Source organism: Mustela putorius, unplaced genomic scaffold, assembly GCF_011764305.1.
Source record: "Mustela putorius furo isolate JIRA1106 unplaced genomic scaffold, ASM1176430v1.1 tig00537339_pilon_pilon_pilon, whole genome shotgun sequence".
Lineage (NCBI taxonomy): Eukaryota > Metazoa > Chordata > Mammalia > Carnivora > Mustelidae > Mustela > Mustela putorius.
In genome coordinates, this window is record NW_025422461.1 from 362,049 (window position 1) to 374,224 (window position 12,176).

The 12,176-nt window shown below is 47.6% G+C and overlaps 1 protein-coding gene, 1 non-coding gene and 1 pseudogene across 6 annotated transcripts; all 3 read right to left on the reverse strand.

Moving 5' to 3' along the window:
• Nucleotides 1–1,279: 1,279 nt before the first annotated feature.
• Nucleotides 1,280–11,865, reverse strand: LOC101692838 (trophinin). Of its 5 annotated transcripts, XM_045074371.1 has the most exons (9): nt 11,475–11,865; nt 10,144–10,231; nt 7,753–7,816; nt 7,414–7,493; nt 6,709–6,800; nt 5,656–5,735; nt 5,520–5,562; nt 1,683–3,599; nt 1,280–1,511 (listed from the first exon to the last, which is right to left on the reverse strand). In XM_045074371.1, exons 2-8 carry the CDS (start codon nt 10,156–10,158, stop codon nt 1,694–1,696), a joined length of 2,280 nt encoding a protein of 759 aa, XP_044930306.1. In that variant the 5' UTR covers nt 10,159–10,231; nt 11,475–11,865; the 3' UTR covers nt 1,280–1,511; nt 1,683–1,693. The 5 variants fall into 5 exon arrangements, with proteins under 5 accessions (XP_044930306.1, XP_044930309.1, XP_044930308.1 ...); XM_045074374.1 differs by lacking the exon at nt 10,144–10,231 and having other exon boundaries at nt 11,475–11,622; XM_045074373.1 differs by lacking the exons at nt 5,520–5,562; nt 5,656–5,735; nt 6,709–6,800; ... (1 more) ...; nt 7,753–7,816; nt 10,144–10,231 and adding an exon at nt 4,379–4,493 and having other exon boundaries at nt 11,475–11,863.
• LOC123390390 lies at nt 4,722–4,850 on the reverse strand. The gene has a single exon (XR_006604973.1). It is a non-coding gene; the product is annotated as a small nucleolar RNA SNORA11 (small nucleolar RNA).
• On the reverse strand, nt 7,824–10,133 carry LOC123390384 (annotated as a pseudogene).
• Nucleotides 11,866–12,176: the final 311 nt, after the last annotated feature.

Here is a 12,176-nt window from a genome sequence, read left to right on the forward strand (position 1 = left end):
TGAATGAATAATGTTTGTTCTTGTACTGCATCAAGAGTATAATCATCTGATTCCTCCATTGTCTTAGAATCCACTACTTCTCTTCCTCCTCATTGTTCTACCATCAATAGCCAGCTTAAATCCTATGTTCCATTTCTTCAGCCACTCTCCATGCATCTAGGTATCTGCAGTCTGGTGGTGAAGAGACAGATTCATATACTCACTGCCTTGGTTTCTTTGTTCTTCCATCATAGCCACCAGCAAGACCCAAATCTTGTATAATCCACATTACTTTTGGGGGGATGATCTACTATTTGAAACAAAGCTCCATTTATCTGCTTCCACAGCCATCCTTAAATCCTATTCAAAGTCAGGGTCACCTTCTACTCCCTGGCACTCTATCCCATCCCACCTTTTCAGGCATGGGCTACTTCAGTAAATTCTTTACTATTCTATATCTACCTTCTGTCCTTTATTGGCTTTTGCCTCCACATTCTCTGCAACATCTCATCTCTCTCTCTCTCTCTTATCTCAAGAAAACCCTCCCTTGTTCCTGTGTGCACATCTAGTTCCATTCTTTCTCTCTGTTCTTAAACAAATGTCTCAAAATGGATGTATATTTACTCTCCAGAACCCTCCCCCTCTGCCTTCTATCCTAGGCCTTTCCCCTCTATATCTTTTTTTTTAATTTTTTATTATTTCTTTTCAGTGTAACAGTATTCATTGTTTTTGTACCACACCCAGTGCTCCATGCAATCTGTGCCCTTTCTAATACCCACCACCTGGTTCCCCCAACCTCCCATCCCCCACCCCTTCAAAACCCTCAGATTGTTTTTCAGAGTCCATAGTCTCTCATGGTTCACCTCCCCTTCCAATTTCCCTCAACTCCCTTCTCCTCTATATCTTTGCTCAAGCTATAATCTCCTTGCCTGCTGTGCTTCCTCCAGGTCTCTATCCCACTGAAATCCTACTTTCATTTTAGCCTAAAGCTGCAGCCCACCTTCTCTGAAGAGCCACAGTAATCCCTAGTTCTTTTTTTTTTTAAGATTTCATTTATTTATTTGACAGAGAGAAATCACAAGTAGGCAGAGAGGCAGGCAGAGAGAGGGAGGGGGGGGGAAACAGGCTCCCTGCTGAGCAGAGAGCCCGATGCAGGTCTCGATACCAGGACCCAGAGACCATGACCTGAGCCGAAGTCAGAGGCTTAAACCCACTGAGCCACCCAGGAGCCCTCTAGTTCTTCTATGAACCTGAAATGTCACTACAACAACCTAGACATATTAAAAGACAGAAAAAAACCTCCAATTCATCTTGCAAATTTAATGTAACTCTGTTATGAAAATATGACAGCACACAAGAAGCAAACAACAAAGTAGGATCACCAAGCAGATTTTTCATAGCGTGTCACCCTCGGCTGATTGATAATATCTGCTTATATTGCTGTGTGGGCAAAAATTCCAAGGATGTACCTTGGTTCCTTGGGAAGAACTGCTGCAATTCATTAGCCATATCTGTAAACCTGGGAAATAAACCTGAAAACAAAACACCAACAGGAACACATTTTAGTACCAAATATAGTGTTTTCTCATACTTCCTTTGTTGTCCTCATCTCCCCACCCAAACCTCCCACTTTGGGATTTCTTATAGAATTTCCCAGATCTTACACCCATCCCCAAGGACCATGGCTGTGGAAATGTAATTACCTGAAACCTCACTAGCCATAGGAGAAGCTACAGGCACCAAGGCTGGTGGCTCCACCACCAAAGCCAGCACCATTTCTTGGTCCACCGCCAAAGCCAGCACCACTGCTTGGTCCACTGCTGAAGCCAGCACCTGTGCTTGGTCCACTGCTGAAGCCAATGATAGAACTGGGTCCACCATTGAAGCTGGTGCTGGTGCAGGGTTCGCCAATAAAGCCTGTGCTGGTGTTGGAACCACTGCCAAAGCCAATGATGGTACTTGGTCCTCCGTTGAAGCTGTTATTAAACCCAGCACCAAAGCCATCACTGATGCTGAGGCCACCACTAAAGCCAGCACTTGTGCCAAGTGTGCTGCTAAAACCAGCATTGGTGCCCAGTCCATCACCAAAGCCATCGCTTGAGATCAGTCCACCACCAAAGCCAGCACTGGTGCTCAGTCCACTACCAAAGATAGCACTGGTCCCTAGTCCACTACTGAAGCCAGCACTAGTGCTCAGTCCACCACTAAATCCAGCACTGCTGTTCAACCCACTGCCAAAGATGAAACCAGCAGTGGTACTGGATCCATCACCAAAACTAGCAGTGGTAGGACCACTAAAGCAGGCGCTAGTGCTAGGAGGGCCGCCAAAGCATAGGTTGGCGTTAGACACACTGCCAAAGCAGAGGCTGGTGCTAGGAACTCCACCAAAGCCAATGTTGGTACTGGGAGTAATGCCAAAGTCAGTAGTGGTGGTAAGTGCCCCACTGAAGTCGGCACTGGTGCTGAACACACTGCCAAAGCCAGAGATGGTGCTGGGTGTACTGCTGAAGCTGGCACTAGTGCTAATAGCACTAGTGCTGTTAAAACCAGCACTGGTGTTAAGTGCACCACCAAAACCAACACTGGTGCTGAATGCACCACCAAAGCTGGCACCAGTGCTGGGAGAGCCACCAAAGCAGATACTGGTGCTTAGTGTGCCACCAAAGTCAGCGCTGGTGCTGGAAGAACCACCAAAGGAGACACTGGTGCTGAGTACTCCATCAAAACCATTGGTAGTGCTAGGAGAGCTGCCAAAGCAGATACTGGTATTAAGTGTGCCACCGAAGCTGGCACCGGAGCTGGGAGAGCCACCAAAGCAGACACTAGTGCTCAGTGTGCCACCAAATCCAGTGCTGGTGCTAAGTGCCCCACTAAAGACTGTGCTAGTTCTGGGTAGACTGCCAAAGCTGCTACTGGTAATGAGTGCACCACTGAAACCAGCAGTGGTGCTGAGTGTGCCTCCAAAGCCAGAGCTGGCTCCACCACTGAAACCAGGGCTGCTGCTGAGTGGGATGCTGAAACTGGAGCTGACCCCACCACCAAAGCCAGCACTGGTACAAGGTGTGCCACCAAAGCTAATGCAGGCTTCACTGTTGAAACTAGAGCTGGTGCTCGCTGCACCACTGAAGCTAATGCTGGCTGCACCACTGAAACTAGTGCTAGTGCTGGGTATGCCACTAAAGCAAATGCTGGCTGTGCTGCTGAAGCTGGCACTGGTCCTGGGTGTGCCACCAAAGCTAGTGCCAGCTCTGCCACCAAAGCCACCACTGGGGCTGGGCACACCATTGAAGCTAATACAAGCGCTATCGCTAAAGGTAGCCCTGGTGCTAACTCCTCTGCTGAAGTCGATGTTGGTGCTGGCTTCTGCATTTTCTTGGGCTCTGGTCTCAATTTCAAATGAAAATCTGTTCCAGGACTGAGCATCATCGCCTAACTCTTCCCTTGTTAGGCAGTCGATATCCATGTCATCCCAATTCCAGGGCCCAGCCACAGCTTCCTCTCCAATCCCCATTTGGGCTCTTGCCTCAGCCCTTGCCTCAGTCTCAGCCACGGCCACAGCTGCAGCTTGGACTTCCATCTCCACTGCCTCCTGGCACTGAGCAGCCCAGTCCTTGGCGTACCTGAAATGGGAATGATAATCAATATAAGGACAATAACATTTGTAATTATCTATTATGTACATACAATGGGCTCTGTATAAAATCAAGAGCAGTATTTTTTTTAATTCTTATTTTCCTGGGGCTCTATCAGTCCTGAAATCCAATTGCAGCTCTGATAACTAAGGTGCTGGGTAACCTTGGACAAGTCACTTAACCTAACTGAGAAAAGGGGAAATGATAAGAGAGTATGTTATGGATTGAATGTTTGTGTCCCTCCCCCCAAATTCATATATTAAAGCACCAGCTCCCAGTGTGACTATATTTGGAGACTGGGTCTTTACAGAAGTAGAGTTAAATGAGGTCATAACGGTGGGGCCCTGGTCCAATAAGATTCCTGTTTTTGTAAGAGGCTCTTTTTCCACCCTGTGAGAACACAGCAAGAAGACATTCATCTGCAAGCCAGAAGGAGAGACCTCATCAGAAACTGACACTGCTGGGACTTCCAGCCTCCAGAACAGTGAGAAAATAATTTTCTGTTGTTTAAGGCACCCATTTTGTATTATTTTGTTATGACAGTGCAAGCAGACTAATAGAAATCAGTCTAATTTCTAATTAGAAATTTCTAATATGAAAGAATGAAATAATGTAAACCTTATGTTCAGCAGCAATCTCAGACATCAGCAAAGTTCCATATGCTTATATACTAACTGCAGACTGCCCTGTACCTAACCATCCCTGCACATAGTCTGCCCCAGTTAGGGTACCCTTAATATGACAAGGCAGGGCAGCTCTCCTATTACCTTGAATGCAAACTTGAGTACTTTCATCTTGCTAGTCTCATGGTAGGAGCGCAAGCCCCAGAAGAACTCATATTCAGGTGGTTTGCTGTTAGGGACCCTCTTGTACTCCAGGTACCTTGGAGAAAGGAAATGAAACTTGCTTCTAACCAAACAAATCTGTTGTGTAACCACTGGGCACCAGGTGACAACTTCCTTCAAATACTAAACTCAACTCCTGGAGGAGGATTTCTAAGACCCTCCTTCCCCAGACTCACTCCCAAACACAGTTCATGGTATTGGTCTCCAATATTGTAATTTCCCTTTGGACCCATGCAAGGCAGTCACTTGATGCTTCAGAGAAGGTATGTATAGGGCATGATGTCACAGGAAGGCCAAAGTATCTTGCCACCTGTGAGGAGTAAACCCAAGTTCCTGTTGGGTGTGTTATAAACAGAGGAGCCATTATTCAGGCACCCTGCTCTGAGCACACCCTAAAGCGAGGGCCTTGTCTTTGGTCTAGCCCAGTCCTGGAACTGTCACTCATGGGAATTATGGACAGGACTCAGTTCTAGGGCATAGGATGCCCATTCCACCTCTAAAGCTAGTGTAATAAAAGGGCTGACTGAGTACTTTCTGAACCAGACCAGCACACTCAGAACACTTCAGGGTCAGACAAAGCCCCCAAACACCACTTACTTCTGCTTCACAAATTTGTCTGTGATGAGCTTCCTTACTTCCCCAAAGAGCGAGTGCCTTACCCTGACAATGGGAAAAATAACCCATAAACAGAGATTAAAACTTCCCAGATGAGGGAAGAGACATTTCTGAACATGGAAGAGACCTCTCTAGAACATGCAGCAGTCCCAATGAAGCCAGAAAAGTAGTGAACACATGGTCACTAGAATCAGTAACTTGAGGCCAGATGGTTCTTTGTCAGGTATGCCCCTGAAGTTCTAGCTTCTATCTCAGGTTAGAATGACATAGGGGTGGGAAGATGCAGAGAGTTCAGGACCATTTTCCCCACCCATCCATCTCAGAACCCTGGACCCTTTACCAGCACCCCCACCCATTCCACCAGACCACCAGATGATGCAATCCTGGAACCATCCTTTCTTTCCAAATGACAACACGAACAGCAAGCACTGAGAGAGCCCAATCATACCCAGGGTGCAGCCCCAGCTTGCGCAGCACCTCCCAGATGACAGCTGCAAGAGGAGGCAAGAGGAGACAGGGACAGAAAATGAGCATGTGGACTTCCAACTGTGGCCACCCATTCAGCTGCATGCCTACCCACTCACCCTCACTGGATCGATTTCCATTCATAAAGATGATGCTAAGAAGCACCATGAGGAGACCTAGCTTTGGTGAATCCTTAGTCCTAGGGAAATAACAGGGTAGAGAAAAGGTTTATGTCCGGCAGCCATCTAGGCTATCCTCTCCCAGATTCCTGAGACATGACAGAATTCTGCCTAGTCTGTGCTTCAAGCTCTATGTGACCCTGATCAAGACACTTAGACTCTTGAGTCTCTGTCTCCTATTCAGTAAAATGGGAAAATCCAATCCTCCCCTGCCTCAGGTTGCCAAGAAGAGAGAAGAATGCCTGCCAAACTGGGACAACCCATGGACCCAGCCAATGTGAGTCCCTTCTTTCTCTCTTAGACCCCTCTGCCCCAAAAGAACTCTAGGCAAAGCTCCAGTGATGCTCCTGTCCTTCAAGCATCATGATTTACCTACACCAGGAAGCCCTCCCTTGAGAACCACTCTACCAAAGCCAGTAGGAAGAGACAAGCAATGACAGGTCTGCCAGAAAAGTAGTGAACACATGGTCACTAGAATCAGTAACTTGAGGCCAGATGGTTCTTTGTCAGGTATGCCCCTGAAGTTCTAGCTTCTATCTCAGGTTAGAATGACATAGGGGTGGGAAGATGCAGAGAGTTCAGGACCATTTTCCCCACCCATCCATCTCAGAACCCTGGACCCTTTACCAGCACCCCCACCCATTCCACCAGACCACCAGATGATGCAATCCTGGAACCATCCTTTCTTTCCAAATGACAACACGGCAGCCATCTAGGCTATCCTCTCCCAGATTCCTGAGACGGGAAGTTTCTGAAGAAACAGAAAACCTGACAGGAGGAATGCACTGCTCCAGGCTTCCACACCCTTCAGTCAATCATAATAAAGCACCACTACCATGTGCAGGGCTCCAACTATGTGAGGGAGCTGGAACAGGGTGTTATAGGCCCTGTCTTCCTGCTTCTCCAAGGAGATGTGAGGAGAGATGACAGGATGGGGTAGTCACATAGATAGAAGCCGAGCCTCCCTTCCACCCCACCCTTTTCCCAGCTTACGTTCCTAGTATGCCTGCAGAAGATTCCTGAGTGCTGATGAGAATATACAATCTACTTTGCTTATCAATTTCCTTCAGAATGACTCGAAACATCTGCCAAGTAAAAGAATAGCCTGTGAGATCACAAAATTCAGCCTAGGCATCAGTGAGGTTCCTGAGCATCTTGAAAATGAGCATGTGGACTTCCAACTGTGGCCACCCATTCAGCTGCATGCCTACCCACTCACCCTCACTGGACCGATTTCCATTCATAAAGATGATGCTAAGAAGCACTGTGTAGCTAGAGTTTTGAGTGTGTATGAGAAATCAGTGAGATAGTGGAGGTAAAGCACTTAGCTAAGTGGCCACCACTACAGAAAGCAGGTAAGAAATGTACTATTATCAGCATCACCTTTGTTATTGTAGATATTTAGGGAGATAGAGAATGGAGAATGAGAAGGAGAGGTGAGCATTTGAAATACATTACAGAACACATCCATCGTCAGACCGGACTAAGCTGAGAGGCTTGAGTCCTAGCTGTGTTTTACCACTGACTTGCTGTGTGACCCTGAGCTAGTCTATTTTCCTACTTAAGCCATTGTATGCCCAACTGTAGAGTGATGGGGATGGATTAGTGATCTCTGTGGTCTATTCCAGAAGAGATATGTAAGTCCTTATTGATTCAAGGCTTCCCCATTGTGCCCATCCCCCAGGGCTGCCCCTTCACCTTCTCCAGAGCGTAGCTTGCTCGTTCAATGATCTCTGGGAAATATTCATCATATTCTTGGATGACATCCTTCAGCATGTCTGTAGGAAGGGTGAAGTGGGAGCAGCTGGGCTGAGCAGGGGCAAAGGAACTGCAGCCCTCTGTCCAGCCTGTGGGGACAGTGCAGTCTGAATTCTCAACTGTGCTAATGGGAGATGCCAGCCATAACAGAGTGTCGGGAGGACAAGGGAGGGCATATGGGAGAATGAAGAGGCTATAAAAGTAAATTGGTTACTCCAGGGCATGGGAGAGAGAGGAGTTGAGAGAAGATTTCAGGGAGGCAGGTTGGTATGACTCTACCTGAGCGCTTGATGGGGATCTTTGTCTGGTCCTTAACCAACAGGTATTTCACCAACTTATTTGCCTGGGAGAAGAGGAATACATGGGGAGATCTCAATATGTTTTTAGAAAACTAGAGTGACAAAAAAGAGGGAAAGTGAAAAAGAGAAGAGACTGGGCAGCATAGGATTCTTACCCTTTTTTGCAAAATGGCCACATCTCGGGGTGGCAGAAGCCTCCAGTCTCATGGAATCAACCTGTAATTACTGCCACCTCTCTAAACCGCATGAGATCCTTTGACTACATCATCAGAAAGAAGGAAGGTCCAGAGTCACCAGGTAAAAGAGATGGCTCTGTCTCCTTACCCTACCTTCTCCTGAAAATCCCCCAAACCCTTCTTATAGTGGGTCCTGACATTACAACTGACCATCCTAAGTCCTAGATATGTCTTTCACTGCCTTCCAGCCAGGATTTTCACCCAAGGGCAGGACCTGGGGTTCCTTCTCTTCTTTTGGCCACCACTAACTCTGCTAAATGTATCCCTTGGACAAGTCACTTCACCTCTTTGGGACTCAGTTTTCTCAAATGTAAAACCGGAATCTATGATCCCCGGATAGGAAGAGTTACTTTCAAAACACAAAGACACAACTTTTATGAGCTACCCAAGCCCCTGGTAATTGGTAACTACTATGTAAATACCAGCTGAATTATATCCAGGTTGTAGCTAAGTATATGGATGTATTATTCCCCACCAATCTGTGAACTGTCAGAGAGCAGGAACTATATCACATTCTTCTCAGAATTTCCCACAGCCTATCAAAACACAGCGCCTGGCTCAGCATAAAAAAGTCTCAGTAAACTTTTATAGAACAAACGAAAAAACTAGGAAGATAGGAATGGAAAAGAAGTGAAAATTTTAAGGATGGTGATGTCAGAGATCTCACCTTTTGTTTCCTCTTGCCCCAGGTACTGGTTGTAGGCTCCAGACTCAACTGGGCCAGGTAGTCATCTGCCAGGGCCTGTACAGCAGCTGCAACCTGAGTCTCAATGGCACTCATGTTGGTCCTAAAGGTGGCTATCTTGGCCTGGAGTCCTTGGTCAACAATTTTCATCTGGTTTTCAGCTGCCTGGGTCTTAGTGACAGACTTATGAACCCTGGATCCTCTCTTGACCTGAAGGGCAGCTGCTAGGGCTTGGTTTGTGATCATTTGAGCTAGGTCTTGGAGCCTCAGAGACCTCACAGGCAGAATTTGGGTCTATATTGGCAGCTTTCTTGCCCTTGAATTTTGGGGGCCTTAGCTACTATTGAGGCCTTAGTCTGCCTGCTAGGTCTCTCAGCATTTGGGGCCTCTAAGAGTTCAGTGTCAGTATTTATGCCCTTAACAGTTGGCTTCTTGGCTTTGGAGGCTTATTAGTCTGATGCAGGTTGTTGTGGCATGGGTAGTGGCTGCCTCATTATTAATTTGGCCTTGGGTGGTAGTTGTGTGGGTGGTGGTTGGAGCCAATGGGATATCAACAGCACTAGTTATGGCCTTATTGGCAGCCTTCTTAGCTTTGGAAACTTTCTTGGGCTTAGTGGGGACTATCAAAGCCTGGGAGTTGGCTGACCCACTGGTAAGTGGAGCCTGGATAGCCTACAGGATGTCTAGTAGGTTTAGGGCCTACAAGGATGACTTGGTCTGTGTAGTGACACCCTCCTTTCTAGTTGGATATTGGGAGGCTTGGGCTACCTTAGCAGTAACTCTCCTTGTCTTATTGGCTTTCTTAGGCTGAGCAGTGACTGAAGAAGCCTGAGTATTGGTTGCTTTGTGGTAACTGAAGCTTGGTTGATCTGGGGGATGATAGGCAGGTTTAAAGCCTGCAAAGTTACTTTAAGCTTGTTAGTGGCAATCTCATTGGCAGATGAGACTGTAGGGGCAGCAGGTATGGCTTTAGTAATAGACTTAATAGGGGCCTTCTTGGTCTTGCTTTTCTTAGGCCAGTTGGCAACTGGAGGGCCCATGGCCAGAGGGTCCTTAGTTGCTGCCAAGAGGGTAGGCATCAGCAAGACACTGTCCTCTTCTGTGGTCTCAGTCTGTGTGTCTAGAGGGAAGTGACGTTCCAGGATCCCAGAGGGAAGCATAGGGCCCTAAATACTTAGGACTATGATCTGCTGAGCCATCTGGCCTCCCTACAGCCCACCCTTTCCAGGAAGGCCTCTCCTTCCTCTAATCAGTGATTAAAGGAGAGGAAACAGGAGCTAGAGTTGGGCAGGTTTTCTTCTCCTCCTCCTTCACTTTGCAGGGGAGGACTGAGACAGGTTAGGCAGGAAATTCTTCAACTACAGAGGAAACTCTTCAACTACAGAGTGGCAAGATTAATAAATGAACTCAGGAAGGGACAGATGGCCTGGTGAGAATGCAGAAACCTCACCTGGAATGGGAGCATCCTATAACCGCAGTCATTTCTCCTATTAATTTTTCTGAAAGGCCGAGTAACAGCTGAGCTGAGGGGAAGGGGCCTGAAGGGGAGAATGAGAAGGAGAGGGAGATTCACCAGACCTCCCAACTATCCTGAAAGAAGGGGTATCTCATCCAACTTTGTACCCCAAAGGCTTCAACTATTCGGTTCTCATACCTAGAAACACAGATCACCTACCTGAACCCTAGCTCCATTGCCTCCCCCCAAAAATTGCAAGTCAGTTCTACAGCCCCGCCCCCTAATCTTACACAGGCCTCGTACTGCAACTTAATAGGGCGCATGCGTGCCAACTGGAGCACATGCGCTTTGGTGGACTGGTCAGTCTGACCACCTCGATCTCATGGATGCTTCCCGCTCTCAGAGAAGCAGAATGTCTGAGACAAGCCCGGGACCCACTCTTCCTAACTGCGTCACATTTGGCTCCAACCCTTCCCCCAACGCCAGCCCGCTCCCTCTGCGGTACTGCTTTGCACCGCCCCTTCCCTAACACCGCCCACCTCTACTCTGCGTTACAGACACGCACCGCCCCTTCCCTATGTGCACCCTCCCTCCTTTCTGCAGTACTTCTCAGCAACTCCCTTTTCCTTAATACGCCCCTTCCCTCCTCTCTCCAGTGACTCCCCGCACTGCCCTTTCCCCCAAAACCGCTCCCCCACTTCCACGTTTGCAAGTGACCGGTTCCACCCTTTCTGCGACATCGATACCCCACCCACAAATCCGACGATATTATGCTTTTGTGTATTCCTTGTTCCCGAATACTAACAGGTTCTGTCCCTTCCCTTTTCAAACCGTAATCAACCAAGTCCTAGCCCCTCTTCCGTTCTGTCTGAGCCAGGTCATTCTTGCTATTCAAAAGGGATTCTGCCCTGCATTTCTGGGTCCTGACCCCTACTTTATGTGGCCCAAACTGGATCCTGTCCCCACTCACCAGCCTCCCGGAGTCCTGCTATAGCTTACCACCCTCCCAAACTGGGTCCTGCTCCTTTCTACTGTCAGAACGATTGTTTTTTCTTCCCGCAGTCCGAATCGGGTCTGCATCCCTCCTTTCTGCGGCCCGAACAGAATCCAGATGTTTCCATTATAAGGCCCAAAGGGGATTCTGCCCCCTCTATCTCCTGTATGAACAGGGTCCAAGTACCCCCAAACCCAAGCACATTAATGCAGTTAGCACCTGAACCCGCGGCAGGTTTTCTTCACCTTAGGGTGTGTGGAGTCAAGCACATTAAAGCCATAGCCCAGAGGCTCCCACAGGTATTCACTAAAGCTGGGCATCTTTAGCTCACCTCGTTCTCTGGAGTCCAGAAGGCGTCCGCTCTCTCCAAGCTTCTCCTTAGGTTTGAGCTTATTGGCTTCCCCTCCCCAGCCGGAAGTGGTCCTGCCTTTTTCCACCTCCAGAGGGGTCTCCTTCCCTGCTTGTCAACCTCCTCCTTTACGCTCTACTTCCAACTTTCCTTTCTCCTCAGTGTGGTTTCTTTTCTGCTTACTATCGGTTATTCAGTCATCGCCCTTTCCTAGTCCCATTTGATTTTTCTATCCCCCACCATTCATTATTATCCCCATTCATATTTGATTCTTCTGTTCCCTCTAAGAGGACTGTGCTTCTCTGAGCTCCTATCCCTTCCTACAGTCCTCTCTATGCCAACACTAATTATGGAGTGTGTTGTTGTAGTGTGTGTCTGGGTCTCTTTTCCCAGCTGTTCTGGGGGCAGGGCACCAGTTCATATTCTTTTCCCTCTCTCAAGTGTGACCAGCTTAAGACATTTAGAGACTCTAAGCAGTAAGAGATAGGGTGCCCCCACAACATATACAATTCAGAATAAACACAGTAAAGGTAAAAAAGGATACCTTTTTTTTTTTTTAAATTCCTGATGACTATATTGCTGCTTTCAGTGAATATCAACTTATCCTAAAATTTTTATTATTCCTCCTTTCCTGGTGCACTATGCAAGTACTTAGACTCTCGTGAAATTGAGCACTGTTCCCAA